Here is a 16,512-nt window from a genome sequence, read left to right as displayed (position 1 = left end):
ACCTCGATTGGTGCGCGGCTGGATCTAAATGAGGCCAACTTACTTGAACAATCCAACAAGCTGGAAGCGCAAGAGTTGGTCATCAAAGCCTTGGATAATAAATTAGAGGAGGCCCTGATCATTATAGACAATCTGGAGAACCGATCCAGGAGAAGGAATCTCTGTTTGCTTCACCTGCCGTAGAAGAGTGAGGCAGGCTACAGCATGGAGGCCTACCTGGCAAAGATCCTCTCATCTCTCCTATCCATTCCTCTGAAGGAAAACGACATTGAAATCGCCCACAGAATCGGCCCATTGGTCAAGAACGTCCCCAGGCCTCGCACGGTGATCTTTAAGCTCCATCATCTGCAAAAGAAGCTCTCCATTGTGGAGACAGCCGGATCCATCGTGCTGGAGCCCACTGACCTGTCCGGCGTGAGGCTACGGATCTCAGAGGACATATCGGTGCGTAACCCAGTAATACATTATGATTTACCATGTATTTACCGGGTAACTACCTCTGTATTTACCTTCTTATTACCAGTGGTAATACCCGGTAATACACTATGATTTACCATGTATGTACCGGGTAAATACCTAGTAATTAGGGGACTGTAAAAGGAAGGGTTACAGTAATACGTTTAGTATGGTTAGGATTAGTAGAGTTAGTAATAAGGTAAGTATGGTTAGGGCTAGAAGGGAGGGTTAGTAGTGATAGTAATAGTTATTAAGGTTAGGGTTAGTAGAGTTAAGGTTATTATAATTAGGGTTATTAGTGTTAGTAAACAGGTTAGTATGTGTATGCAATAGAAGCATGCAATAGAAGAACAGGAAAAAATGTTAAGGAAAAAGACAGAAACATTAGCCTGACGATGTCATACTCATAATTCTAGTCAGAATATGAGTCTGAGACCGAACCATTGGGCTGTGATTATAGGGCGGAACCAGGAAGGAAAATGCCTCTTCGCTCAATTGGATAGACCTAAAACCAATCAGAGCAACGTAGTATGTGACGTATGTTGTGCGACGCACAGCTATTCTCAAACACACACGAACTGAGCGCTCTTTGGTGACGTGGTTGATTACGTTAATGTGTATCATCTGTCCATCAACGTATAAAGCCCGCCCTTACAATTTGATTGGTCAGATCACTTTTTCGAGGCCTTGAATACCTCCCAACTAGCTCAATTCCAGACTGAATCTCCCAGACCAAAAATTTTGTGGGTGGAGTTCAGGCTGGTATCCAGGCTACAGAAACATTGGAATTGGATGCAGAAATTGAAGCTGCTACAGTAAAAATTAACTATCTAAAAAATGCTGAAACGAATATGTCTAACCCTGTGCAATCTGACACTGTTGTATCTAACCCTGTGCATTCTGTTAAAGGGCCCGTATTAGGTGCTGAAGCAGCTCAAGTCACATCTGATGCATCAACAGCTACACAAGCAAAGCTGGAGGAAAGGTTATTCGCTTCATCCTCATGATGGGACTGCTCCAGCAGTCAGGAGTAAGACAGGTACCCATGTTAAATTTCCTCTGCTTAAGTCAGGTGCAGATAGGCAACATTTAAGCGCAGACAGGCCTACTTTCCATCCCAGTGCCAGTAGTGATATTAGGTCACAACAGCCACACACCTCCACATATAGCATTCCCTCTGCCCAACCCTCATCTCATAGCTATTCCTCTGACATTCCCCCTGTTATTCCACATGCTAGCTCAGATCAGGGGAATCACATCATCCACATTTTGGAGAATCAAAGTGAACTGACAAGGATGCTCATGAAACAACAACTTCTAACTACCCTACCCCAACGAAACATCCCACTCTTCGACGGACATGTTCTGGAATACAAAACGTTCATCCATTCAATTGAACAGAACATTGAAAGGAAAACAGACAACAATACAGACAGGTTACAGTTCCTTATTCAATATACCAAGGGCCAAGCACAACGAATGGTCAAGAGTTGTTAATACATGTCACCAGATAGAGGCTATCAGAAAGCAAAGCAGTTACTAAAAGATAACTTTGGAAACGAATATAAGATCTCTTGTGCATATTTGGAATAGGTTTTATCATGGACTCAAATGAAATCTGATGATTCTAAAATGCTACAAGATTATGCCATGTTTCTCAGGAGCTGCTGCAACGCCATGGAGGAAATGAAATACATGCAGGAGCTGGACACCATATACAGCATGAGAAGCATTGTCCTCAAGTTGCCATTCAAGCTCAGGGAGAAATGGCTTAACAAGGCATAGTTTTTTAAAGACAAGGGCATATGCTTTGGATGTCTATCCGCAGGCCACATTAGCAAAGAATGCAAAAAGCGACTTACTTTTAAAGTGTGCAAGAAGGCTCACCCAAGCGCTTTGCATATTGAGTTTAAGGAAGTCACAGCTAAAGAAGCAGGAAAACCCTCTGGTGTTATAGGCATTGCATCAGCAGAGTTATGTGGTCATATAGGGGCCGGAGTGCGCACTTTCAATCGTCCCAGTTAGGGTTAAGGCAGCAAAGGGCGGCCAAGTCTTGCAGGTGTATGCTCTCTTGGACCCAGGGTCTTCTGCCACATTCTGCTCTGAGGAGCTCATGACGCGTCTTAATCTAAACGGAAGGAAAACACAAATTCTTCTACGCACAATGAATCAGGAAAAATCAAAATTGAAGTGTCAGCATTGGACAGCGATTACTTCTCACCTCTTCCTGACACTTTCACTCAAAAGGAGATGCCAGTAACAACTAGCAACATCCCCAGGCAGCATGACTTAGCGCAATGGGCGTATTTAAGTAAAGTCAAAATCGCCTCCATTAGTTCAAAGGTAGAGCTGTTAATTGGAACTAATGCTCCAAACCAGATAGAACCATGGGAGGTTGTTAATAGCCAAAGTGGGGGCCCCTATGCAGTCAGAACACTACTGGGGTGGGTGGTAAATGGGCCACTTAGAAAGGGAACTGGCAATGTAAGGAGTGTTACTGTGAATAGGATTTCAGTGGCAAGGCTGGAAGAGCTTCTGATCTCCCAGTACAATCAAGATTTTAATGAAGTTGCATCTGAGGAGAAAAGTGAAATTTCCATTGAGGACAAAGGATTTTTGAAAATGGCAAACAAGGCAGTTCTGAATGATGGACATTACAATCTGAAATTGCCCTTCAGAAAGGCCGATGTCTGTATGCCAAACAATAGCCAAATTGCAGAACAGCGCCTCCAGAGCCTAAAAAGGAAAATTAACAAGGAAGAGCACATGGCAGAGGCAGAAAGGTCAGTCATCACGTACATGCAAAGAAGAGCATTCCCTGCTGAAATAGCAACACTAGAGATGACCCCGCCTAGAGTGCACAAGGGCAGCAAGATCTGCAGGCTTGATCCTGTGCTGGACGAGGGCATTCTAAGAGTAGGTGGCCGACTGCACAAATCTGCAATGCCCGAGGAAACAAAACACCCCTGCATCTTGCCCAAAGATTCACACGTTTCCATACTGCTCTTAAGACACATCCATGAACGCTGTGGCCACAATGGCAGAAACCATATGCTGTCAGAGCTCCGGAAAAAGTACTAGATTGTACAGGGCAACTCAGTAGCAAGGACGGTGCTCTCAAGATGTGTCGTTTGTCGGCGTGCAAGGGGAAAAGCAGGTGAACAGAAAATGGCGGATTTGCCGCTGGAAAGAATCCTACCTGACCTCCCCCCTTTACAAATGTCGGGTTGGACTACTTCGGCCCAATTGTAGTGAAGCGAGGAAGAACCATCATCAAAAGGTACAGAGTTATTTTTACCTGTATGTCTAGTCGAGCTGTTCATCTTGAAGTTGCTTTTTCACTTGACACGGACTCGTGCATCCATGCTTTGAGGAGATTTGTCTGCAGGAGGGGCCAAGTTAAGCACATCAGGTCCGACAATGGAATCAACCTGAGGGGTGCTGACGTGGAGCTCAAGAAGGCCCTGAAGTCACTGAATGAGCAGAAAATCCAAGATGCCCTGCTCCCAGATGGAATCGAATGGAGTTTCAATCCACCAGCAGCATCACACTATGGCGGAGTCTGGGAAAGGCTCATAAGATCTGTCCGCCAGGTGCTGAACTCCACTCTCCATCAGCAGTCCATCGATGATGAAGGCCTTCAAACGCTGCTCTGCGAGGTGGAGGCAATCCTGAACAACCGTCCTCTCTCCACAGTGTCCTCAGACCCACATGACCTTGAGCCACTGACTCCAAATCACATCCTCCTGTTGAAAACCCAGCCAATCCTACCCCCTGGAACCTTCCTGAAGTCCGACCTCTATGCCAGGCGCCGCTGGAAACAGGTCCAGTACATGGCTGATCTATTCTGGCACAGGTGGACTAAAGAGTATCTTCTACTGCTGCAGGAGAGACAGAAATGGACTGCAGTAAAGAGGAATCTGAGCATCGGAGACATTGTCCTGGTCGTTGACCCCACCGCTCCACGAGGGTCCTGGCCATTAGGAAGAGTGCTGGAGACCAAACCTGATGCAAGGGGTCTGGTGCGGTCAGTGAAGCTCCAGACACAGACTTCAGTCCTTGAGAGGCCCATTACCAAACTGTGCCCAATCCTTGAAGCTGAAGAGTGACCAGGGTTCCTGATCACCTTTCAAAGGAACGTAATGTATATATGTTTTCACACCTTCTGAAAAAACAACAACTATGCATTACATATACCTAAAAGCATTAAGTGCTTATTTACTTCAACGATAATTGCCCCTCTTATGGCTCCTTTATTATTAATTTGAATAATTGGTTCTATAGAGAACAAATAGGGGCCGGTGTGTAGGAGCCGCATTTAAATTTTTTATGATTTGAGTGACTTCTTTCGCGTGACTTCTTTCTCCTTCTTTCGCACCTTTGGTGAGTGCACCCCTGCGACAGGTGCTGATAGTGCACCCTTTAAATAGGTGACGGAAGTGCAGGGAGAAGACGGGGAGAAGGCTGGCAAGCAGATACAGTTATTGACCGTCTGTTTGTGAACTGTGCAACTTGATATATATGCATCCTTAATTTGTTATATTTTATTTACAATAAATGACGGCCAAATGACGGCCTTGGACAGTCAAACTCTCACTCTTTTTTGGACACAAACTGCGCGTCAAACAATGCCATCACCAGCTTTCTCCGTGTGGCAAAAGGACAACTTGGGATCTTGGGGTTATAGGAAAAACCCAACCACGGTTTTTCGCCAGTACAGCATGGTTAGTAATAGGGTTAATAAAGTTAGGGTTAGGGTTAGCAGTGTTAGTAAAAGGGTTAGTATGGTTAGTAATGGGGTTATTTATTGTATTTATTACATTGTTATTTTGTCCTGTGTCCTTCCACTGCTGCTGCAACAAACAAATTTCTCCTACGGGGGATTAATAAAGTTATATCTTATCTTATCTTATTATAGTTTGGTTTGGTAGTGTTAGTAAAGGGTTAGTATGGACAGTAATAGGGTTTTTATAGTTAGGGTTAGTAGTGTAAGTAAAAGGGTTAGCATCGTAACATGGTTATTATGGTTAGGGTTAGTAGTGTTTGTAAAATGGTTGTAAGTAATGGTTAGTTGCAGAGTTACTACACGAGTCAATCGCCAATTTACGAATGTTTCCACTCAAACGGATAAGATAAGATAAGAAGATTGTACTTTGTTAATGCTTACAGTGAACTGTAGTTGGCCCTACCCTCTCTGTTGAAAGGTCCTTCTGCTCATGACACCAAAAAAAAGTCAGTTGTGTTAACTGAATTTCTATTCAACACACATAATACAGAGAACATACAACCTGGAGGAGATGCATATACAATTAGACTTGTAGAAATGTAATCTATAAACAAAAGTAGCAAACAACAAATACCTCACCTCTCGTACGACCAATAAATGAACAGCACAATAACTGTAGTTAAGAACCAAACTCTGGGGCTCACGCCGTATCTCCTCGATCACGGTGCCACCACAAGTCCTTGATTGAACCGTTTATTGATCAGATTCATAGTACATAGTAACACCGTTCTGAGTAATTCTTAGTAAAGCAGGGTTCACCTACCCAGTAGGTATGAAGCTTAAAGAAAAACAATAGAACACAATTAGAATAATAAAATATATATTAACACAAGAATAAGAAATATAGAATAATACATTTCTTCAAACTGAAAAAGAATACATGGTCCTTTTCCATAGGCTGATGGCCTAAAGGCACACAATCAATCACAAATGTACACATTCTATTCAAACATCAAATTGTTATGATATCTTTTTTTATCCAACATGTATTTTGTATATTATTGTATAGATTTAGTGAGTTGGTTATTTTGTATGGTTAACTAGTATAGGGACAAATACTGACAGAGCATGCAATTTGTCATATGCATTGCATTAAAATATATATATATTTGTAGCTAAAGCTAATTCGCAACAACGAACCAAGACAAATCCTTTGTTAGTGAAAGACATCGACAGGCAATAAACTACAGTTTCTGATTCATAAAGAAAAACATTACAAAAACCATATACTGTATACCTGACCATAGAACACAATCAGAGGCGACCAGGGAAGGGCCCTTAACAGCCAGTGCTCCTCCTCTCCCTTGAGGTTTTATTACCCACAGCGTCCAAAGTCCTCCTCTGCTCCCGGCCATCCTCCGTGGGCATCGACGGCCACTCACCACTCCTATCCCAGTCCCTGTGCCACCAGCAGCTGCCAACCCGGCTCTCCCCCGTCCTGACACAACCAGGCAACCCTTACACCTCCTCAGAGCAGCCATGGACAGCATCTACGAGAACACCAGCACGGGGGAGTACGAAGTGCCCAGCGACATGGTGGACGACCTGGTGGCCTTCTACGAGGACCCCGACGTCCTGACCGGCAAGTACGAGAACACGCGCGCCGTCAGCCGCATCCCCAGCCCCCCCGAGCTCCCGGCGCCCCATCTCCCCGCCAAGAGCGGCTCCTCGACCTCTTCCTCCTCGTCCTCCTCGTCAAGCTCCGAGGATGAGGAGACGGACGGAGAGCAGGGCATCGACGCACGGATAGAGCACTGGAACAAACGGGTGGAGAGAGACTCTGTGAAGGTCAGGAGAGGAGAGGAGAGCAGGGAGAAGAGAGAGGAGGAGGAGGAAGAGGAGAAGAAGAAGGAGAAGAAGAGGAAGGAGGAGGAAGAGGAGAAGAAGAAGAAGGAGGAAGAGAAGGAGAACAAGAGGAAGGAAGAGGAGCTGGAGAGGAAGAGGAAGGAGGAGGAAGAGGAGCTGGAGAGGAAGAGGAAGGAGGAGGAAGAGGAACTGGAGAGGAAGAGGAGAGACGAGGTGCTGGACAGGAGGTCCTCGTCTTCGTCCTCTTCATCATCGTCATCTTCGTCGTCTTCTGAGGGGAAGGGAGAGGAAAAAGCTGGAGCGGAGGAGTCAAAGGTCACACTCTATACCAAGGTAGGAAGGCATCTTTTGTTGAGCATTAACCCAACGTGTCCATCCATGGTTGATCCATCTGTTTGATATCTTATTTTTTGGAAGACATGTTATGTTTTCGTTCTTCAGCATATTCCATATGCTCGTAATAGACAAAAAACCAAGCCCGTTTTAAACCACTAAAGGATTGAGGGTTCAGTGTGATAACGTTTGTGAACTGAGGTTTCTATCTGAGAGCATTTAGTTATATATCAACATGGATGTTGCCCCTCTGGAATGATATCTAATCTTGAGTGTGTTCCACACACACACACAAACACACACACACGCAAACACACACACACACACACACACACACACACACACACACACACACACACACACACACACACACACACACACACACACACACACACACACACACAAACACATGAACACACAGTGGAGCAACACAAACACACGTACAAACTTTATATCTCTCCTTCTTTGATACGAATGCAGTCTCATAAATCGTAATCAGAATCACATAATATCTGTTATCTACGTATAGCATTGAAGGTCAATGATTATATCTTGACGATTAAACATGTGTGTGTGTGTGTGTGTGTGTGTGTGTGTGTGTGTGTGTGTGTGTGTGTGTGTGTGTGTGTGTGTGTGTGTGTGTGTTCCTCAGTGTAAGCATAAATATTCCAACATTCAGTCATGGACTTCAACTAACTATCTCTACCCACAAACATACAAACCCCAAACCCAAATCCACCATCATCCACCAACGGTATCTAGCTTTCCCTCATCTAATGTGTGTGTGGTGGGGATTATAAAGGGTCACCTTTAGACACAATTAAGCACAACATAAATGCGTGTTAATAAGTGGTGAATTATCTATATAGGGTCCAAAAGGATAAGGCTTTTCTTGGTGAGCATACATACAGTGTCGCGTACGCACCAACACAACTTGTACTGATTCTAGTCCTGTCTCTTTAAACACTTTTAGACTAAATACAAGTGTGCTTTTTCTGCTAAACCAGCTTTCTACCACTTTGTGTGCACATTCATTTGGATTGTGCAAGCTGTTCCTAATTGTTCCTTATAATAACAGGGGATCTATGGTGTATTGCTATACATCAAAGTTTTAAAGTTTACTTTATTGTTCATTTCAAAATATTTACCAGAAATACATTATAGTTATTATCAAACAGAAGTGTTTCTAAGAGTGATTATTAAGCGCCTTGGGGTATTCGTTAAGCCACAGATTCTTTGGCCTTTTGGGCCTGCTCATTCCTACATTGCTAAATAAAGTTTGAATGAGCTACATCTGAGTTGTCAAACAGCCCCACCTCTGCCAAATGTTTAAATGTAAGCGTGCCTCCTCATCAAACATTCAATTTTACTGTAACTACACCATCTAATCAACGTTGCCAGTGAGTTCTTTCTTATCCTCTACTCCTCTCCTCTCCTCCTCTCCTTTTTCCTCTTCTCCTCTCCCCCCCACCCTCCCCCTTTTCCTAATCTTCTCTTCCAACCCCCCCCCCGCCCATCCCTCCTTCAGACTATTTTTATCTGCCACATTCATGCCTTGCATTGGGAAGGACACACACATGCGTAGACACACACACACACACAAACACACACACATACATACACAGCGCGGGAGAGCTATCCTCATACAGGCATGGGACCGGGTCAACTTGCTGGCGAGTTGAGATCGCTGTAAACAGAGCCAAGGACCGCACGTACACACACACAAACACACAGACACACAGACACACACACGCACACATTGAAACATACACAAAGAGGCACAAATACACACCACTTTTACAACAAGCTCTGCCTGCGGAACATGACGGATCCGGCGGAGGATCTAGAGAAAGACCCCGATATCGAGCTGTTTGTCAAGGTGGGCCTGATGAGTTTGTCTGAACGAGGGTTTGTGTATGTGCAATGTGTGTGTGCGTGTGTACTCGTGAGTTTGTACGTGGGTATGTTTGTGCTGTGCATTTCTGTCCATACCACACTGTGTGTGTGTGTGTGTGTGTGTGTGTGTGTGTGTGTGTGTGTGTGTGTGTGTGTGTGTGTGTGTGTGTGTGTGTGTGTGCTTGTGGGTGGATGTGTGCATGTGTGTGTGACTCTATTAAGGTTAACATGCTCTCAGAACACATGAGGATCTTTATAAAACGGTGTTGCACGAGTCTGTGTGTGTGTGTGTGTGTGTGTGTGTGTGTGTGTGTGTGTGTGTGTGTGTGTGTGTGTGTGTGTGTGTGTGTGTGTCAGGGCAATATTAGAAGCTGTTTATTAACATGCAGGTGCTGCTGTTTGTTGTTGCCTCTGCGCGTTGTTTTTGTTTGTTTGGAAGTTTGAACGTGACACCACCAACACGCTAGTGCAATCTCCCTCTCTCACGCTCTCTTGCCCCTCCTTTTTATCTTTATCTCTTTCCCTCTCTCTCTTTCTCTCTCTCTCTCTCTCTCTCTCTCTCTCTCTCTCTCTCTCTCTCTCTCTCTCTCTCTCTCTCTCTCTCTCTCTCTCTCTCTCTCTCTCTCTCTCCCTCTCTCTCTATATTTGAGGTCCTCCCCCATATATATTATCCTTGTCAGTCCTACTAAATAATTGCCTTGATCCATTCAGTGTTGACATTGAAGGGATTTAGTGGTCCGGGCATGTATTCAATTCAATTCAATTCAATTCAAAGTGTTTATTGTCACATGCATAAATGAGACGTTCTCAGTTGTGCAATGAAATTCTTCCTTTGTTTCCACAGACTGAATGCCAAGATTTATATATATATATATTTATATATATGCATATCTGTGAGTGTGACTGTGTCTGTGGTGTTCAATCAGTGTGCATGTGTGGGCGTGCACAAGTGTTAATCTGTGTGTGTGTGTGTGTGTGTGTGCGCGCGTGTCTGTGTGTGTGTTTGTGTGTGTGTGTGTGTGTGTGTGTGTAGAAAGTCTTCTGTATAAGAGAGAGACTATTCAAAACAAGTGTTTTGAACGGCTAGTTAGCCAGGGAGGCTATGCTAAGCTAGCAGGGGAAGCGGCATCCAGCCAAGCAGCTAATAGGGACAGCTTGGATTATTCATGACCCCCCCTGGTGTCACCTTACCGGATTTGGTTGCATCCACGTGCGCAAACTCCCACATACACACATCCTATTTTGATCCTGGGTCATAAGTGCCACCAGCACTCTCTCACTCTCTCACACACACACATAGACATGCTTTTGTGCACACAAACTCTCTCTCACACACACACACACACACACACACACACACACACACACACACACACACACACACACACACACACACACACACACACACATACATAGGCACATACGGACACACATGATTACAGTCAGGTGACTGTAACTACTTTATGTCAATAATAGCTTAAGCAGCACTTAATTGTGGGTTCTGTATCAATGTCGCTATAGGATCACATTTAATCTGCATGTGTGTTTGCTTGTGTGTGTGTGTGTCTGTGTTTAGAAGAATATGTAATTCCCCCTAGGCACCTTTTTTGGTGTATTTGGAAGTGGACAATTCATTTAGTGTGTGTGTTTGTGTGTGAGTGTGTGTGTTTGTGTGTGTCAGTGTTTGTGTGTGTGTGTGTGTGTCTGTCTGTGTGTGTTGGTTAACCTGAGAAGGTGTAACCAATGAGTTGATGTCTTGATTGTGTTTGCCTTTGGAAACGTCTAGGCGGGGAGTGATGGAGAGAGCATCGGGAACTGTCCCTTCTCCCAGCGCCTCTTCATGATCCTGTGGCTGAAGGGCGTGGTCTTTAACGTCACCACCGTGGACCTGAAAAGGTAGGCCTACCACTGCATGCCTCCACCACATACATCCACCGCACGCCCACCACCGCACGCATCCACCGCACGCCTCCACAAAATTTAAATCTTATATCTAAATCGAAACACTAAATCTAAATCTTATCCTAAATCCATGCAATAGATGTGCTAATTATCCTACATATACTAATAGTACTCCTACATATGCTAATACTGACTGCTAACCAGTCATACTTTAGGGAGGCATCAAATGCACGGACAGAGGACCGATAGCAGTGTCAGAATAAGGTCACACCTGCAGAAATGCTGTTAACCCAGCTGCAACATCTGGGTTAACAGATGTACTTGCAAAATCGCCCGAATTCACCATTTCTCCAGATTTATAAGAGCAAGATAGCGGCAAATAGCGGCAACTGCTCCGTGCACGCATCTCCTGCCCAATGCATGTGATACCACCCCCTAAATGTAATAGATATATATGGTAGTATATGGAGAAGAATTAACGTATCTGTTGAATGGATTTAGGATTTTGATATAGGATTTAGATTCAAATCTAGATTTCGATTTAGGATTTTGATTTCGATTCAAGATTAAGATTGAACAAATAATTCAAATTGTATATATGTGAAAAGGTACATGAGAATTGCATTGTATTTTGGAGGGTGTTTATTTGGTAATTCTTGGGAAAATGACACATCACCAACACTACGCTATCTTGCAATACATTAGGTCGAGTCCCCCTAAATAAAGTCAGGGTATGTCCAGCTGCATGTTGCATTCAACATGTTAGCTTATGTTGGGTTGTGCAAGGTTTTGTTACTTTATAGCAGAACTATGGCGATAAATCAAGAGCCCAACTATTACACATATTAACACATATTAAGCGCTATATAAATTTCATTTATTATTTGTATTATTATTACACAAATTCACAGCAGGAATATCAAACAATTCTCTCTTATATAAGAACAATACCGCGCATGACAGTACCTCTTTAAGCGAGAGGTGAAGTTATGTCGCACCTAGCGTATAGTTCTGATCTGATCACGTTTGAAGAGACGTACCCAGATTGGATTTGAGATAAGTGGCCTCTCTGGTGACGTGTGTGGTCTATGGCCCCCAGGAAGCCCCTGGACCTCCACAACCTGGCCCCAGGTACCCACCCCCCCTTCCTGACCTACGAGGGCGAGGTCCGCACGGATATCAACAAGATAGAGGAGTATCTGGAGGACAAGCTGGCCCCGCCAAAGTAGGCTCACACATACACACACATGTGCACACACACACACGAGAACACATACACACAAGCACGCAAACACACACACATGCACAAACACACACACATGCACAAACACACACACACAAGAACACACACAGAAGAACAAATACACATGCACACACACAAGAACACATGCGCGCACACAAACACATGAACATGCACAAACACATGAACACGCACACATACACACAAAAGCACATGCATGCACGCACACACACACACACACACACACACACACACACACACAAACACACACACACACAAACAAACATGCACACACACCACGTGGTCTCATTCCCTCTATTTTCTCCTCCTCTGCAGGTATCCTAGTCTTGCAGCGAAGAACCATCAGTCCAACATTGCAGGAATCGACATCTTCGCCAAGTTCTCTGCCTACGTGAAGAACACCAGACCAGAGAACCACAAAGGTCAGTGTTTACGTCTGTTCCAGACTTTCACATATTTTGTGAATGGAACATATTTTGACAGTGGGCTGCCATTCACGTGTCACGTGTATTTTGCCGTGCTCATACCGTGTTTTTCTTACTGTGTTGTGGTTTTTGTTGGCCTGTTGATCTGTTCATGGTGTGTTATAGGCAGCTGCCGTGTTCATGGCGTGTTCATGGCATGTAGGTGTTGCCGTGTTCATGGCATGTCCATGCTGTATTTATGCCAGGTATTTGGAGGTGTGTTCATGTGTATTTCCATGTTGGTGCTGCCGTGGTCAAGTGGTGTTCTCTGCGTGTTAGTGCTGCCCTGTTCATGACGTGTTCATGAATTGTTCTTGGCACGTTCTTAAAGTGTGCATGATGTGTTCATGCCGTGTGTTTGCGGCCCCCCAGTGTTGGAGAAGGCCCTCAACAAGGCCCTGGCAAAGCTGGATGACTACCTGCTGAGCCCCCTGCCTGGGGCTCAGGACAAGGAGGAGGGCTCCCACAGGGGGTCCAAGATCTCAACACGCCGGTACCTGGACGGGGACGACCTCACGCTGGCCGACTGCAACCTGCTGCCCAAGCTGCATGTCGTCAAGGTTACTACTGCTTTGGCAACAATTTGATTCCATTTTTTTCTTTGAATATGTGTACAACAACAACAACTATGCAAATAATACAAAATATTATATAACTACAATAATATTGTAGGCCTATTGTGATTTTATTTTCCGACTAAGCCGGAATCACAGAAAATAATAGATGGACCAATTATTCATAATAATTATCATGATTACAGCCCCATGGTTCTGGATCTTCCTCGGTCTTCTGTAGGATTCTGTCTCCTAAAGATGACTGCCTACCTGATCCTATATGAGCTATCTGGATTCATTGTTGGCTTAGCTTCGGACAGAACACCTTAGACTAACAACTAATTAATGAATAGTAGTTGTAGTAGTAGTAGTAGTAATACTAGTAATAGTAGAATGGATGTAAGGTAGCAGACATTACACAATATTTCCTCGATCAACTGAATAATATTATTTTATCTATGATCTCGAGGTGGTCGCCAAGAAGTTCCGCAACTACGACATCCCCGCGGACTTCCAGGGGTTGTGGCGTTACCTTGGCAACGCCTACAGCCGCGATGAGTTCACCAACACCTGTGCGGCGGACGCAGAGATTGAACTGGCCTATAAGGACGTCGCCAAGAGGCTCGGCAAGTAAGCCCCGGTCCAGTCCCGCTCCCAGGACACCAGTGCACTCCCGTTTGTTTTCCTTTTGAACTCTGCATTAAAAGATTATTTTTTGTTTCTTGAAGTGCTATTTGAAGCAGGATTCCCCGTGCTGCCCTGTAATGTGGGGCATGTGTCTCAGCCAAAGATCAGTAGAGGGGATTGAATGGGAAATCTCCTTTGGTTTTTCCTCAAATGTACGGAAAGCGAACATGTTTGGTTCGTCTGTGAATATACAAGGATTGTTTTACCATGTTCTCCAGTAGTTTGACAAATCATTATTGTTTTTTTTCTTATTTAATCATAAATGACAAGATAAGAGGAATGTTTTTGTGAGAGATTGATAAGCCTTTAAAATGAATATGCCCTGGGAAAAATACATATTGTAAATTAGAGCCTGGATAAAACAGCAAATATTTTTTTTATTCTTGTTTGCTAAACAGCGAGTGCCTTAAAATAAAATCTCTGATCTGTGTACCATAGGAAAATATAATTCAAAACAAAATATCTGATTTTGTGACGAAAATACTGGAGATCTAAATTAAAGTGTATACTGACCCAAATATGTTCATAATTTGATGATACAATTGTTTTATGACAATATGACATCATATATGATATTATTCATTCTACTATGAACGACTTTAATAATGTACATGATTATAGCTAATCTATGCTTGTGATTACTTGAACCGTATTTGAATAATAAATCTATTTTCTCAGTCAACCAGTGGAAGAGATCGTAATCTTTCAGAATAAAAATATTTAACTCTTGAGGGACACAAAAAATGTTGTCCCCAAGACAAACAATGTTTTTTTACATAAGAACATTTTGTGAAGGTAAAAACCACAAGGAACAAGTTGGAATGATGTACCAATATCATATGAATTGTATTGTAAAGCAAGGGGTTCATTTGTTGTAAAGTGTAGGGGAGACCGGGTATGGTTGTAACACATTTTTCTTCAGCATCTAAAACAGTGGTTCTCAACCTTTTTTTGAGCAAACGCCCCCCTGACCTTACCCTGATCCTCTGGCGCCCCCCCCCAATATTTTTTTTTTTAATAAACTAACAACCCCACTCACACTCCCGTTATACTGCTTAAAGGTGTCAATGCATCGTTTTTCATTGGTTTTGCGGTGGTCACTAATAGCAATGAATGCCCTCTGAGTTGGTTTTGGTGAAAAAAATATCATGAATATTCATGACATGCAAATGTATCACCTCTGATTGGCTAACAGCACTGTCCATCACTGTAATAAACCCACATTTGGGTTTATTACAGTGTACCCACATTTGTCTCCAACAAGTCGCAAACACTTAAATCATTGTATTGTTATTTAAATTTCACTCGTTCTGGTCTGATCATTTTCCTGTATCAATTCCCACCTGCAAACTCCAGTCCATTCCATCCATCCATCCACAAATAAACATTCCATCGGCAGATTTGTATCATGACGCACTCTCATTTTAGGCAAAGTGTAAGACAATACTTTCTTAACAGTCACACTCAATCGCCTCAGTCACTCTGCTGCAGCCTTGGGAAGAGACCGTGACTGCAGATGTGATAATGGGGTCGGAGCGGGAGCCAGTCCCCTCGAGAAAAAAACGTACTTTTACCTATGACAAAAGGCGGTATCAAGATCACTGGACTTACGCTTACTTTGCCGTACCTCACAGGCCGGATAAAGTCATGTGCCTGGTCTGCAAGCAGGTTAATGCAATGCTGAAGGACTTCAACATAAAACGCCATTATGATACCAATCATAAAACCTACGACAAATTTACCGGCGAGGAGCGCACCGGTAAGCTTGAACAACTAGAGGCGAGACACGGCAGGTGAATAGGATTTTATTTTTAACTTACAGATATCTTTATGAAACTTTACCGGTTGATTAGCCACATGATTAGAAGAAGAAAATGCATTGGAAGTTTTCTGTAATATGCGCAAATGTGCATATATTTTGAAACGAAGAATCGGACCATTGGAAAAAGCCAGGCTCAAAATAATTTTTTCATGTTGTTACTATATTAAATAGAAAAATATTTACAAAGGGGATTATGGATATCTCCTTTCGCTATCCAGTTAATCAGAAGATACTGCCAATACCTTAAATGCCGCCCTATTTTTATGTATAAAATGTCATGTAAATCAGGCCAAGAATGATATATCAACAAATCCCCCCAAATCTTCATATAGTAGCTGAGAATAAGATTCTAAAGTTTGGTGTATGTAGGTGCAACAGAAGTGGAGATTACTTGCTTGGCGTGTGAGGAAAAACTCATTTTGAGAAAACGGCCTTTAAAGATTTTTATGGCAAAAGCTAACCAGGAAGCTTGAGAGCATACCACGTGATACATTCAAACCAATCGTCTTGTTGGAAATCGAGTCCAGCCAATCAGATATCAGTTT

At 43.4% G+C, this 16,512-nt stretch overlaps 1 protein-coding gene across 2 annotated transcripts; it reads left to right on the top strand.

Moving 5' to 3' along the window:
- Positions 1-6,604: 6,604 nt before the first annotated feature.
- LOC132456343 (chloride intracellular channel protein 5-like) lies at positions 6,605-14,827 on the top strand. 2 transcript variants are annotated; one of them, XM_060050673.1, is made up of 6 exons: positions 6,605-7,381; positions 11,064-11,173; positions 12,279-12,404; positions 12,756-12,862; positions 13,277-13,464; positions 13,928-14,827. In XM_060050673.1, the coding sequence occupies exons 1-6, from the start codon at positions 6,722-6,724 to the stop codon at positions 14,090-14,092; spliced, it is 1,356 nt and encodes a 451-aa protein (XP_059906656.1). In that variant the 5' UTR covers positions 6,605-6,721; the 3' UTR covers positions 14,093-14,827. The 2 variants fall into 2 exon arrangements, with proteins under 2 accessions (XP_059906656.1, XP_059906657.1); XM_060050674.1 differs by lacking the exon at positions 6,605-7,381 and adding an exon at positions 8,986-9,260.
- Positions 14,828-16,512: the final 1,685 nt, after the last annotated feature.

Source organism: Gadus macrocephalus, chromosome 4 (genome assembly GCF_031168955.1).
Source record: "Gadus macrocephalus chromosome 4, ASM3116895v1".
In the NCBI taxonomy this organism is placed as follows: Eukaryota; Metazoa; Chordata; class Actinopteri; order Gadiformes; family Gadidae; genus Gadus; species Gadus macrocephalus.
Note: the sequence above shows the minus strand (reverse complement) of the source record. Positions and strands in the feature narration are given on the sequence as shown.